The 15,528-nt window shown below is 42.1% G+C and overlaps 1 protein-coding gene across 5 annotated transcripts in view; it reads left to right on the forward strand.

Moving 5' to 3' along the window:
* Positions 1–15,528, forward strand: part of LOC100740902 (protein groucho-like) — a 177,714-nt gene that overhangs the window by 79,017 nt on the left and 83,169 nt on the right. For all 5 annotated transcript variants that reach the window (XM_033321281.1, XM_012386843.3, XM_003490270.4 and 2 more), the window contains one exon: positions 9,554–9,598. In XM_033321281.1, coding sequence (XP_033177172.1) covers positions 9,554–9,598 — 45 coding nt within the window. The remainder of the gene's footprint in view (positions 1–9,553; positions 9,599–15,528) is intronic.

Here is a 15,528-nt window from a genome sequence, read left to right on the forward strand (position 1 = left end):
ATGAACGAACGAAATAAAAGGAACGCTGGTATTGAGCAAATTGACAAATGTCTGGAGAATAGCACGACGGGCATCGCGATTTACATAACCCAGGCGAAAGAGCCCGGCACATTACCGTTCAAAGACACGGCATACTAAACGTCAATGGACGGTCACGTGTTAATTCACCTGCACACGAACGTTCAGTCATGCGACAGACTTGAAGTCCGTGTGGAGAGTAGCAATTAGATCGGAGCTGTGCAAAGGTAGCCGAGGTTATAGAAAAAAAGACGAGAGAGAGAAAGAAGAGAAGAGAAAAGGAAAGAAGGAGGACAAACAGAAGCGTTCGCGTCGATGGAGTTTATTGTCTTTCGTCGGCGTTGCGGTTATCGCGGACACGTGGTAATTTATAGGCCACACTTCGTGGTCGCGTTCGATGCAAATGACTTCATATAAAATGCACACTGGTTGCTTGTGTGGACGTGGCACTTCCGCTGATTCACGCAGTACGAAGATTAATCGCGTGATCGCGCGATGAACGTGCATATACGCGAGCATGATTGCGTGAACGATGTCGCATCTCGTACGATTGATCCAAAGATCGATCTTCCTCCTTGAAGTTGATCAGTTTCTTTTTTTCTTGATCTCCGCCACGACTTCCTTAGCTGCGCCGCTACCTCGATATTTCAATCGTTTAGAAACCGCACTGATCATCAACAGAAAATAGAAAAGCCGGAAAGTGCAGAAAGATAATGTCACAAACATTCTTTTTTTTAAGTTCATTTTACTATTATTTATGTTATCGTCATTGTCTGGTCGTTAGTAACCGTCATCGAGACCGAAATTTTGTTTTGATCGTCGATAGCATCATCGTGGATGCCGACATTTTTTTATAGTTACCGATAATCATTATCGGTGGTTGAATTTTGTTTTGGCTACTGATAACACCATGGATGTTGAAATTTTTTTTACGATTATCGATAGCCATAATCGGTAACGGAATTTTTTTGGTTGCTAATAATCATTATCCATGGAATACGTTTATGGTCGTGGAACTGTGTGCGTTTGCAAATGTAGATCTTCAAAATTATTCACAATCGAATTTCACCAATCATGGGACAAATTACTTGGCTTGTCTCAAATATCCTTCCGATTGAAATAACACTAGCTTACCCTGTCCGACCTTATCGGTTTTCCATGAACCCATCGCTGTCGTTCGTTCTAAAAACGAGTCAGAGCCAGCGAGTTTGTTTCGTTTGTCAGCGGATGATTCGTCGGCGACGAATCGCGAAACGTACGCACACGGCGCACAGATCGAGTCATTCCCCGTCCGCGGTCATTTATTATTAGCGGTGGTGGACGATATCATATTACAGCGTTTTGTCATTCATGATTAATCATTGACGCAACAAGAATTTATTGTATTGGTTTGGACCAGGCACGCACTCGTGCTTGTAGCAACAGGTATATACAGCAACACACTTGTCGGACATACGCGTCCGTTCGCCATTCTGACGTATCGAGTGACTCGTAAACGCGCTACCGCGTGAGTACCGAGAACCATCATTCTCTCTCTCTCTCCTAATGAATCGATGGCGGTTTGTACGCCAGAGTATAATTGGAATGATTCAGCTGAAACGTGGAACCTATTCATTATCGGTCAATATATGTCGTGTAAATATATATATATGTCGGAGATGAAAGATGTCCTTTCTTTTGGAATGTTTGGGAAGATTCCCAATACTTTAGTCTAGACTTTTTATTATAGCTGCACTTATATAATAAAACTTACAAATAGTTGTTTATGATTAATCCGATTATGTTTGCCCGAGATTTATGACAGTAGACTTGCGCTCAAAGTAACACAAGCGAAGTAAGTCGCTAAACGTAGCCACGATCACGGGATGAACGTTTTTATCTAACAGAGGTATGAAGTAATTGTATAGCTCTCCTTAAAAATATAGTTGACCCGAGGGGTACAGAGAGTTCCACTCGGACTGAGGCGCGTTAGTTGTGTTCTACTTGTACTGTGGACAAGTAGAGCACAAGTTGAGTTACACTTGAATTGTGGACAAGTAAGTTCAGTTTGACTGCATTTGCTATCCCGTTGACCGTGGTTTTGTTATTGAACCTAAGATCATTGTCGTTAGTATCTCCAGTATCTAATCGCCACGGTTACTTATCAAATTCTGTAATAATCATATTTGTACCAGTAAATATCATCTATATTGTATAATAACAATGGCTAATCCAAATGAAGATTCGTTACACGCCCCTAACCCCAACGAGAACTCGACATATATATATCTGTTCGAGACGAAGATGCGATTATTTTCTCTCGAGTGTTATTCGACGACTTTAACGCTCTCGCGTCATCGCTCTTTTTTCCTCTTCCTTCCTCTCGCTTTCTTTTTACGTGTCTACGTATATGTACAGTTTTCATGTGATAACCGACAATGATATGTCCAGGACTGGTTTTGTCGATGTTTAATGAGAACAGACAACATATACCACACTCGAATTGACATCGTGGCCGCCTGTCGTGTAATCTTAATTAACTGCTGAATGGAACCAATACACTGGCGTATATGTAATATTAATGTATAATGTATATATAATATTCATACTATACGTTACATTATAAAAGGATGCGAGTAGAAGAGAGATGTTTACAATGAACTTAATTCTCTGGTGAATATCCTGCCTCGCGATCTGTTCACCTTTCGTCCGAGAATTATCTGCTTTTTTCCCCAGTTGGTGTAGCCGGTTTAAACGCTTTGGTGTTGGTGCAGTGCGAGCAAGTGGTCGAGATGTTTTATATTCCCGGAGCCTATATATAAAGGCTGGTTTCGTATTTCCGGCGCCGGTTGACTTTTCCACGCGGAAAAGCCACTGTAACCGCTACGATTCATTCAATAACATTCACGTGTTTGCTATCTATATCTTTCTCTTTCTTTTTCATATTTCTTTTTTATTCTTTGCCGCTTTATCTCTTCTTCTCTATGATATCGTGTAGAAATCGTGTCGATTTCTGTTGGTGAATTTGTTTCCGATATGACGCGAGTGTTGAAGCGTGTGTGTAACGGTGTCGGACGCCAGAGGATGCTCGTACGACGTCGTTATACGACGGTACAGCCTGGCCACGGGGCATTACGCTTTTACGACTCTTTCATGTAATTGTCGAGCTCGTGAACTTTTACGAGCGCGAACCGTGCGGAAGAGATCACCTTGAAGCGTATCGCCCGGCGCAGTTTCAGTAACGCGGTGCATTGACTTCTCCGGAACTTCAGACGTTTCCCACTTCTTTCCTTCTTTCCTCTTACTTCGGCATTTACGCGCTGTTGCGATTTTGTTTTCCATCGTATGCGACGGTTGAATGAAATTTTTTCGTTTTTTACGGCTCTCTGTTTGATACTTGAAGAGAGATTTGTTGGTGAGAAATTGTCGAGTTGCTCTTTTTTTTTTTACTTAATCGAATTTTTATTACGATTTATTCCATTGATTTTTATTGAGACTTATTTTTAATGGACTTGGAAATAACAGTTTTAATTAGGTACGTTTTAATCGTGTTCGGTTCTTAACTCGACTATTTCATTAGTTTTCTCTTTATCTTTTATGAATATATATAGCAATGTATAAATAATGTAGGAGGACAGTGTATATTTTTATTATAAATTTTTCTGTTCTATATTATTTTGAAAGCATGCAAATCTAGTAGCAATATTCGTCTATTTTAAAACACTCATCATGCTGTATACTTATTTTTACCAAACATTTGATTTCTAAAAAGAACAAAGACCACCGTTTCCTCATTTTATTTTCTTCATTACGTATACGATATACGTTGCCCTATCACGGCTAAAAGAAATATTCAGATTGCCCGAAGTTGCAATTAGTTTCAACTCGAACTGCAACCGCAACTTTTCCTATCGAATATCCCCGGATGCGAGTTACACGAATATTTGCGAATAGTTCGTACGAGAAACTCATAAAGCAGAACGACTCTACCCAGAAATCTGTCACGCTTGCAAACAAAGCAAGAAAATTAGACGAGCATATACTCAGGGGCAATAACCCAGAAACGATTTAAAATCCCTCTGAGCGCATCCGCTAATATTCTCAACCCTCGAGAGACCGCGCAACCATCTAGACCAAGCAAACAACTTTAGCCAGAGACGATGATCGTACAATTAAATTCGCGCTGCTATGTTTTCTTGTTCGTTCGCTGTAACAAACGGAACTACAGAAATTCCTAGCGCCAGTGTGCACGCTAATGACTCCGACACGTTCGCCGGTTATTGCACGATGCCGAAACTCGTGCACGAGGAAGAGCACAGGCCAATTGGGGTGCGGAAGGTGCACGTTCGCGTGTTTCCAACGATTGTGTAAATTCGTGGCAGTATAGTTGGCTGGACACGGCGTTAGCGGTGTTAACGACCCGAACTCCGTGGTCGTTCGCGCCGGCACGATTCTATTAACTGGTCGTCGTATCCTGGCCGCGAAATCCGCGGCAATATCCGATGCCTCGTACGCGTCCAAATCGCTTCGTTGGTATTTAATGGCACACTTTCGACAGGCCATGAAACGCGCCCAACTGTGCGCAAGGTCGTGGCGCCTGCTGCTCCTCTTCGTCTTTACGAGGACATCCGCAGAACCATATGATTGCCAGCGTCGTTTTCTCGAGTCGAGATTACTCGCTGAGATAGAAAGTTGTCGAGGTGATGAGCTTCGGAGGAGACATTAATATAATCGTGTGTAATTGATGGGCAAATTAGGAACGAGAAAGAACACAGGGTATAATAAATTCGATTGGTTGGCAAGTTTGAGACACAAGAGACAGAGAGATCGTATGCTATCACATATTTTAGAAAGGATGTGTTGCCGTCTTGTGATTTTTCTAGTAGCTACTTGAATGATTACTATCTGTTCAGTGTTGTAATGCATCTATATTGCGTCATGTGTTTTCTCAGACTTATCGCGGTCGGTACGAAATTACAAGATACACGATATTTATTACTTCCTTACGTAAGTTCTAACATCCAACCTGAGAAATCAAGCCGCTTATTACGCTCGTTAAATGTTGCTGCTCGCATCAGACATACCACGGGCCAGTAACACATCGTAAGAATAACTTTTCCCCTAACATGAACATAAACGACACGTCTTTTCAATATCCAAACTGCGTCATGCGATAATCATCGATGGTAATCGGAGGGTCCCTCGAAAGAGGCATATTCGCGATGATGCACGCGTGTGCGCATCTCGGCCGAGGTTTCGAGTGTTTTCCTTGATTAAATCAAAGAGAAAGACAGAGACTAGTCGGGAGCAAATCGAGGGCAAAATTTGCAAGTCGTGCGCGAGAACAACGAAAGAGGGAGATAGGTAGAGCCCCTTTATGTAAGGGTGTGCTCACAACATAGGGGCCATTCTGTCGAGGGAAGATAAAAAGGGGGATAAGGGCTCGTGAAAGGGACGAGACAGCGGAGAGGAGCGAGGGTCCATTAGTCTTGCGTATCTCGTCACGGTACGCGAGATACCGATCGCGATCGATATCGGTCGTTTATTCGAGAATGAAAGCGCCGACTCGTTTCCAGAACCAAAGGGATTATGCGATTCGAGGGTCGTCACCGCCAGCGGGGCCCGACCTATAGTTTTCTCGGTTCGTTTCGCGATTCTTCTTTTCTTTCTTTCTCTCTACCTTAAATCTGTCCCTTCTTTTCTATTTCTTTTTTTCTTTTCTTCATAAGATATAACCCGTGCGAACGAAGCACAAATTCGTTTTTCACGCGAATCGAATAATACGAACGTTCTCTTTCTCTGTCACACTATCGCGCGAGATTTAACTGCTCGGTTTGCAGTGTCGACGCGGAGAGTGGAAATTTTGCTCGAGATCGTCGCAGATTGAATTTCCGGGCTTAACTCGATAATGTGGACACGATGATGCGGCATAAAACTCTCGGATAGCGGCGTAAAGCTGGTTCAATTTGAAAATGCAAACGAACGGTCGACAAGGGGTGTGGGCAGAGGGATGAGAGAGGAGGCGGAACGAGCGGGGCGTGTGCGGAGCACCGAATTCGGCCGAGTTTAATGGCTGAACGACGTTTATTGCCGCGCCGTTTTATCATTTCACTCCCCTCGAAATCGAGTCATTGCCCGCCCGGTGTTCGCGACAACTTCTACCAGCTTCCGCATTAAACGCGTCGAGACCGCGAGTTACGTTTCCAGCTTCGCGATAATTAAGATCCTGACCTCCGCTCCCGAGAGTCTGCAAGTCTATTAATTAAAGGCTAATTACTTCGTCGAGGCACCAGCAGACAAATGAACCAGCGTTTTCGTACCGGAATCAAGGTTTTCCTTCTTCCTCTTCTTCTTTTTCTTCTTTGATCACGTGCGCTTTTCTCTTCGTAATTTCTAATTGCGAGAAATCCTATGAGACGCGCTACCACGGAAAAATGTTTTTCATACTTTTGTTTTACCGTTTTGTGCGTCGTAGCATATAAATCATCGATCCAGACTCGGAAGGTTTCTATTTCCCAATGTTTCCTGCATTAATTCAATGTTTTTTACTTTCCAACGCGAGCATATAAATAAGGAAAATTCTTGCAGCAAATTTAATTCAATTTATATTTATGTTCGAAAATACGTATTTTAAAATCTTATACTTCACAAAGAACAAACGGCGTATGACAAACGACGTATCTCAGCTAGATTGTATCATTTCTGTTAAGAACATATAAATTGTGTCTCATTTAACTTTGCAACGATTGCTGCAAAGTTTGCTCCTTGTCGAGATTAGGTAATTCAGTTTCTGTTACAGCTATAATAGATACATCGTTACACTTCGTTTTAGAATGTGCACGGTGGATTTATTCCCGAGCTACATACGAATGACGAAACGAATTCTTTTTTACTCCTCCATTCACGTCTCACTGACGTTGTTCTTCCGTTAGACACGAGTTACGACTGGATCATTACGATGACTCAGATATACGAGTCGTAAGATGAGTCATAATTAAGGGGTTAGAAGACTCGGTTGAGGGAAAATAGAGTGCTCAGAGATGTAAAGATATTGTCAGATATACAGGTGGAATTTCATTCGTTTTGATTTTATTATCGACTAAGTTTTATTCAGACGACGGTAATACTTTCCAGGGATTCGAGCTGGCGTAGAGAATTTTTCGAATGCTTGGCCAAACTGTCGGAACGTAGGTATTCTGATTACCGTGGGGAAAGAAAAATGTAGATCTCTGAGTGGTGCTTTTCTGCCGTGTAACCGTTGAAAGATGCATATCGAGGGAAATGTTTGGAGCGGTTCCCTTGTATACGTTTCATGGTTCTCCAGTTCTTTCCAACTTTTTTTTAGCTCTCGAACATCTGTATCGGTACATTTACAGATTTCATCCAGCGTAATAAAGGGAAATCTCTTCCTTTTACGTGTCTTAAAAAAGTCTAACAATTTTTCTACGGCTTATTAAAAAATAGAAGATCTACTAATAAAGAAACGTAGAAACTACGTTCTCTAGTTTACCATCGAAGTTTTATAAGTAACAGATTGGAAGTTGCTAGTGCTAATGAATTGATAATATTAAGTTTAGCAATACAACGTGTAAAGTTCGCATCGGTTCTACAAAATTATGAAATCTAGCTAATTGTCGTATTGAAAATAAAAATGCATAGTAGAATCGCGTGATAGAAATCTATGACTTGCAACTCGTCGTTTGTCAATCCACTGATATTACTAGCTGGTAAATTATTATGCGATAAATATAGCGAAATGAGAATTTTTCGTGTCCTTGTTCTACTAAAACAGTTTACAATAAAAAAAAAAACGCACACAAAGTTGTTATACTGGAAGATATATATAGATTTAAAAAAACAGAATCGATGTATTTACGTTCGTCTGCTATTTTTCTCACACTCGAAAGATTCGAATAATAAAAATTCCAAAGCTCGTTAAACTCGCCAGAAAAATGGTTCCCTTACCGATCCTACTTTTACGTTTTTGCCCGATTTATTTCGTTCGAATGAGCGAAAGAAAATTGAGAACCACTGTCCGGTAGGTGAATTAGTTAAAGCATACCCGGCCCGGGATCTTGTACACACGATGTAGAAACGATGTTACGAGAAACCGGTCTTGGACGTCGCGTACACGCACCGACACGCGTGCACGTCTCACGCACCAACACAGAGAAACAACGACGTAGTTCTCGAGTAGAATCTCTGGGAGGGTGAGGTAGAAACGATTCTTTAGTCGTTTTTCTCATTTTCTCTGCGCGTTTATCCTCCTTCTTGGCTGGGATCTTGCATTACGGCTCAATTTGGCCCGCTTTTCGTAATCTCGTTCGATCGATGTAATCTCGGCTCTCGGCAGCCGTGTACCGGCCCTAAAGACCCTCTTCGAAGGGTTCTTTTAGACGTTATTACGAATTCGAGCAGCATCTCGGTTTAGGTAACTCGATAATTCGATTAGCCCTTGGGAATCCTTCCGCTCGGCTTAACCGACTACATTCAAGTCTCATTCCTTGTCTTCTGTACTCTTTCTTTCTCTCTCTTTCTCGCGCTTACCCCCTATCCTTTGGTCTCGCTTTCTCTTCCGATAGTTCAGGCTTGTCGAATCATTGTTCGTCTGGAACACGATGGAATTTTGGAATACCAAAGGAGGAGAAGAGTTGCAAGAGGTATTATACTTATATAAGGGACCGCGTTAGTATAAAGTACGCGTTCCATTAGCCGAGGAAGATCGATCGCCAAGATCGCCGTGGCTACTAGTTCCTCCGCTGAGATCCGACCGATCCGCTGCAATTGAAGCACGCGTTGCATAATAAGTTGCAGCTGAATACACTCGATCCAGCTCTTGGCCCGATGCTTCTGCCGTCTCCTCGATCTTTTTTCTACCCTTTGCCGTTCACGGTGCACGCCGCTGAAATTATTTATCGGTGCAACTGCTGGCACAAATTCGCTTTATCTTGATCGTCCTGCATCGGGACGTCGCGTCGTGTCTTGCGACTTCGGCTGCGTACCGAGATCGATCTGCTGTCGAACTTGAGTCAAGACCTTCAATTTATACACTCGAATTTCTGACTTGGAGTCTCAAATGGAAATTCTGAAAATTTGTACATTTCCATAGGAAAGTTTGTAATTATCTGCCGTTGCAAACATTCAAAGCAGTAGTCTGTCATAGTTGCTCAGTGATCTCGCTTCGCTAGAATATATATCCGCTGTTCGTAAATATTTGACAACTTGTTAATGTCTCGTTTATACGTATCTTGTAGCACTAAATTGTTAAAGCGATCGGTCTAAAAGAAGTACAAACGTAGCAAAGGAAAATCCAAAATCAAGACTACTGGCATTCCTACGCGAAGTATTTTCCAGCAAGTGCATGTAACTCACGTTTCTGGGTGCGCGCGAGGACAACTGTACAAGAAAGGACGACTGCTTTCACGTTAGCCGCGCGAGCATCGCGTTAACGCTTGTACCAGCACGCCTTCTCCGATATTGCCTCGCGCGCACACCACCTATCATCACTTTATATCTCTCGCTTCTAATATATCCTATGTCTTTTTCATTCTTCCAGTATTACGAGATGTCGTACGGGCTGAACGTGGAAATGCATAAACAGGTAAGCCTTCCCCGTTTTCATTTGAATTTCAAATGGATATCATCGAGCCGCACCGATAGAAACCGTGAATCGTATGTATACACGAGTTGCTCCTTTCGTTTCTATCTACAGGGTGTTCCATGCAATTGGAAAATGATATGCCATTGAAAATGCTCAATACAGTATCCTTGTTTTTTCGCGTATAAAAGATCGATGATTCCATAAAAAACAGACTAAAGGTTACCTTATAATCTTCGAAACGTCCCACTTTCGGAATAATCAGAGTCTTTTAATAATTAAACTAATATTCCTAATAAAATTTTACAATCCTTTCAATTCTTAAATTACCAGTATATTAATAAACTTTCTTGTATACCGAAACAAATCTGGTAGTAAGCCAAATGAAATTTGATAAACTACGAATCATCTTATTGCCGTGTCGAATGTAAAATTGTAAAATTACAGCGTACGGTATATTAATTTACTGATTTCGTTAGTTGATAAATTGATGCGTAAGAAAGTCAGCAAGTTGTGCATCGTTCGAAAAAGCTATCCCATTGTTGGTAGCAATATTTCTGTCTTCTATAGCTTGCCTCTATACGTGGAGAACACCCCGTACACGTACGTTTGTTTCACTAGCGACTGTATCGTATGCCATTCCATACCGTGTACGTGCGCGAGATTACGCACGTGTGTGCCTGTTTTACACGCACGTGCACCGGTAGCTCGGTATAGTAATTACTTCGTTGACTTAACGCGCGATAGCCCGGCGTGCTTCGCTGAAATTTATGTTTTCATTCATGACGCGTGAACGCGCGCGCGAGCGCGAACCAACGACCGGGCAATATCCGTGCGGCGACTTACTAATCGTTCGGCTCGGTGGTTCCGCGCGTGACCCTTAATCCGAAATTAAAGGGACGGCGAGATCGGGAATTAGGGAGACGATTCCCTGGGGATCCTGGCTATTGAATAAATATGTAAACAAGGTAATAACATGCAAATTGCACGAGAGGGAGCTATCCGGAAGGTTTCTTGCGACGACTTTCGAACCGAGAAAAACCAAGGACCTAACCGAACATCCCTTTATTACGAATTATTGAGCGCCATTGTCGGCGCCCGAAGGCGCACTAGGGCGTTTCTTCTTTAGCTTTGGATTCGTCTATCGTTTGGATTAATGTCCTGTATAATAGATAAATGGATAATTACTAAACCTGTTAAACGAAACCGTCTCTAACGAGGAACGTTTCTAATTATGAAGTTAAAAGTTAAGGAAAAGAAGATCAACTAGGTTAGATTCTTGTAAATAAGATATAATATAGTTTTTATGAGAAATGCAAAGACACGTAAGAAGATGGTTTGTTGAATAAAGAAGTTGACAATCGCAACGTTGAGTTGTTTTGATAAAGTAGGACGTTTCTTTTAACGTAGTTAGCAGTTCGTCCTTATTTCTTGCTGAAGTTTATTACATATTTTACTTTATCTTTGATAACAAACAGTATATCTTGTACCTTAAGATTCAATTATTCCATTTGATGCTGTCTTTATTTTAATTAATAATATATCGTAATATAATAATATGCTTTTACGATGTATAATGTAATTGCTTGGACGTTCGTGTTACGTCTATGTTTGAGAGAATCGGAAAGTTAACGATGAGAAAGACAATTGACAAACACAGCGAGTTATAAATCCGGAACAGAAAAATTCGTTACCTCAAAGCGGAGGACCGTCAATTCACAATGTATTTAAAAGCAGAATTCGTTTGAACGAAAAACGTTTGCCAAACGCTGGTCTGTCAACGGAACAATCTAGGTCGGCCAGAAATTCTTTCTCACTATATAAATCTCTAATGCCGAAAATACTCGTCGCAGCAGGATGTCGAAAACGAACGTTCGAAATTACGTTGTCCCTCTGTCCGTTTTATGTCACCCATTCGATGTTTGCACGGAAAAATTACGTTTCTCGCGATTCCCTTTCAGAGGATGTGATTACGTCATTCTTCCGTGGCCGGATATCTTAACAGGATTTGTCGCACGAGCCGAAAGAAAAGTGGCGCAAGGCTGCCGACCGATATGTATCTCGGTACATAAATGCTTTCTGGTGCCTGTTAATGGTCCCGGAGCGATCTGTTTGCCGAGCAAACAGGCAGAAATAGAATTGGAAGTTGGTTCGTTTGATATCGAGAATTAACTCAGGGTCGAAGGGAAAATAAAAAGAGCGAACTCGTTTATTTTTTTCCCCCTCCGCTTTCCAAAGGGCGACGGCGCTTCCCGTCGAAAACACATCCTCGATATTAATAAAGACAAGGACTGTCGCGAAAATTTGCATCACAAAGATCTCTCCGTCGTGTTTTTCTTGCGCCGACCCGGCATCCATATTCATCGCGGCGATCGGCCGATTTGAATTTCCCGTTTTCTCGTAGCTCGATCGTGATCGCCATTGCAAATATCCCGATTTTTCTCTCCTTCGAAGCACTCTTTCGTCGTTTCACCCTTGTATACCTTCCATGCTCCTTTCTGTCTCTCGCCTCTTCAGGGGAAAAGGGAAGAAGAAAAATGGCGTCGTTCGCCGGTATAATTTGTTGGCGGCGCGGCGAACCAAAAGCGGAACGCTCGCCCAGAGAAACGTCGTATTTCATTTCGCGCTCGCTTTTACGGCATTCCGGACATTAATGTCGTCAATTACCGTACACGTCTTCGTCCGTTTTTGCCAGCGATTCATTTACGAGGTCCGATCATGAAAATTTATCGAGTCGCTCGAAACGACCGGCACCCAGACAACCGTTTGCTGATCACGCTTTATACTCACCACCGATCATCTTCTTCTCGTCGTTGATCTTTTAGTTAAACGAAGACTTTTTTATTCTCGACACGTACGATTCTTGAATGGATTTTGAGCGACCGCTTTGCTCCATCCCCTCTCGAATTATCCCAGCTTCCGGATTTTCGTATATTTTTCAATTCACAAGGAATTCAGGAAGGGAGGAATAATTACATAATGATTAATTTGATATACGTAATTTTTTTCTCGTTAAAACGAGCCGTCTTTGATATTGCGAAGAAAGATAAATAACTTACATCGTTGGTAAAATAATTATATTCTGGCTGCATAAAATATAAGGAATAGCGATCCGATGTTATAAATATCGCTTCTTACAACACAGTTTACGATTTACGATTAAGTAAATTTTCGTGAAACAATTGTTTATGAAAAAAATGAGAAAGATGGAACTGAGAAATTTACAGAAGCAAAGGTGAGAGGCGTGTAATTTGTGATTAAAAGTTCTTCTTCGCGTCAATTGAAATTACTTGGATTCGTGCAACCCATCTTCAGGTGAATATCTAACGGAAAGTAATATCTAAAATATCGTATACCTGAAAATCCAGTCTGAGAAACCAATATAATCAACCAACAAAGCTTGAATTAACTGCTATCGTTGGTTCTTGAAAGCAATTAGAAGAATTCTAACGTTAGTCGAAACGTGAAAAGACACAACTGTAAATAACGGGGTTAAATTGGTAAAATAAAGTGGTTCCTGCAGTTTCTTGAATTCAGGTAACTAGACTAATCTGTAAGAAGCTTTACACCGAATGAAACATGGAAAAAGAGAGAGGTCTAAGACGGTGAAACGTAAGTATGGAGGGAATCTCGATCGTGAATTTTCACGAGAGAATAAATAGCCCTTCTTCTATCTCCTATCGAGTTCTCGGGCCCCTCTTTCATACTAACTCAGTCACTCGTTCGCCTTCTTCGCGATTTTTCTCGCGTTACCTCTTCACCTGCACTCTTCCGTGAGCCAGCTTCCGCGTCGACGTGCCAGGAATAATGTTCGCGTTTATTGAATATTTAGCAGCCGGGCTGCCGTTATTTCCTCCGCTTCCGGCGATGTTCTCCCTCTTTTCTGGGCGCGTCGTTCCAACAGGATGCACCCTCTTGAGTCGTAAATCGGGCTTCGTGTCGAAGGAAACTCTCGCGGTGGTTGCGAAATGGAAAGAGAAAACGTAGAAAGAGGCGCAAGACGAAGAAACACGAAAATGGTAAAAGAGGGACAGCGACGAAAATGGCACGGGACTATTCATAAATCAGGACTACGGGGTGGCCAGACCGAAAATTATCGTTGTTATTAGATACTCGTTTTTATTATCACGATAAATATACACGCGTGCGAAGCTTATGTTCGTAGCAATGATTGCGTAGGAGACGAAACAATCAAGATTCTGCTATTCACCTGTTCCGCTATGTTGATATCATTATGTAAATATGCGTCTGTGTAAATATAAATATATATACTAGAAAGTAGATATAGGCAAGATAAATAGGAAAAATACACAATGGTCGATTGTGTATGTTTGTCGAATGTACTACGGTCCTCGAATTTGTATTTCTCAATGCCGTTCTCGTTTCAACAATGACACAAGAGATGTAATGTTTTATGAGCAACTCTCAACGCTAAATTGAGATAGTTCTTTTATACTTTTATCGTACATACTTACGAATTTGATAGCGATAGAAAAACACCAAGTGCCAACAGTAGTCGGTATTGCTATTAACCGACACTTTTTGAATAACTGACATCAACTTACGAAGATACACACGAGAACAAGAAGATCGAGATTGAAACGAAAAGAAACTAGTCTTATGTTTCGCGACGGGAAACGTTCAACCCTCGGGGCAAAGACTACAGTCAGGGTACGAGGGTCAGGTTTTTTCTTTGTGTCGCGTGTTACACGTTCGATAAATCCTGCGGAGATTTACGCGAAGAGTCCCTCGCGCGCTTTATTTCGACCAGGCGAAGTGAAACAAGGCCGTGAGGAATCCTCGTTGGTTGCAGCTTGCGTTCGTCTTCTCGACGTTCCGGCGTAATAAATCGAAGTATACGAATCGAATCTCCATGGAACACGTCACGTTCGACTCATAGAAGAGTATCCTGATGCTATATCCTGTGAAACCAAACATTTTCATAGTGGCCAGTTGCACGAATCGCGTACTGATCGTCCATTGTAAAATTTCGATGGCGGCCGTGTCAAAAGCTGTTTACAACGATCGTACTTCTGCGGCGCAATTTCGTGCACGATCGCGTTTATAAAATCACGACCAACCCTTTCACGGCTGCTATATTCGACCGAGGATGATTAATCGTCCGCGTTCATGACGAGCCAGCGTTGTCGTCCGCGTGGAAATAAAAAACGTGGAATGCGAAGAGAAAAAAAATAGATACGCGCGTGTATGAAGGAAAAAAAAGAAGGAACACGAAGGGGAGGAAAATTGGCAGCGGAAACGAGACACGACGGGGACGTAGGGGTCGAAGGGCGAAACGAGATGAGTAACAACTTCGACGACGCGAGAGGGTAAAATATCGGGACAGGAAACGCGCGGACGTTTCGAATCGAATTTATCGGGCGTGTATTAACGCGGTCGGCCGGTCGGTCAGTCTGGTAAGTGTCTGCGAATGGCGGTGTAAACGCGCTCGATTTCGCCTGGATGTAATTAACGTCGAGTAATTCCCGACAATTACCGTCATCATCATCATCCATCAGACCGCAGTCGACCTGTTACGTTTTCCTGTTATATACCTGTACGATAATTGTCGTCTCGAATCACTGGTTTCGCATCGATGCGCGAGCCACACACGAGATATACCTACATGCTCGTTAAAACGGAGTGCCTGTTGGGGAAGATGATCAGCAGCCTTCGTCTATACGTCTACGATACTGCGCAGAGATTGGCGTCTACGTGTACCGTACACATAGTCAAGCCACTTAAATCGGGCGCGAAATTTGTTCGAACGCTTTTAGAATGCGAAGGATACGTCCGAGTAGCGATTTTATCGACGTTCGTTACGATCGTTACCACCGATCGTCTCTATTGAATTTTCATTCGATCATATTCCACTTTTTCTCTCTCGTCTGACCGGTTGTTATTCTTTTTTTTTTTTTTTTTTTTTGTCTCTT

The sequence above is a fragment of the Bombus impatiens genome, unplaced genomic scaffold, assembly GCF_000188095.3.
Source record: "Bombus impatiens unplaced genomic scaffold, BIMP_2.2 scf_0418, whole genome shotgun sequence".
Taxonomy (NCBI): Eukaryota; Metazoa; Arthropoda; class Insecta; order Hymenoptera; family Apidae; genus Bombus; species Bombus impatiens.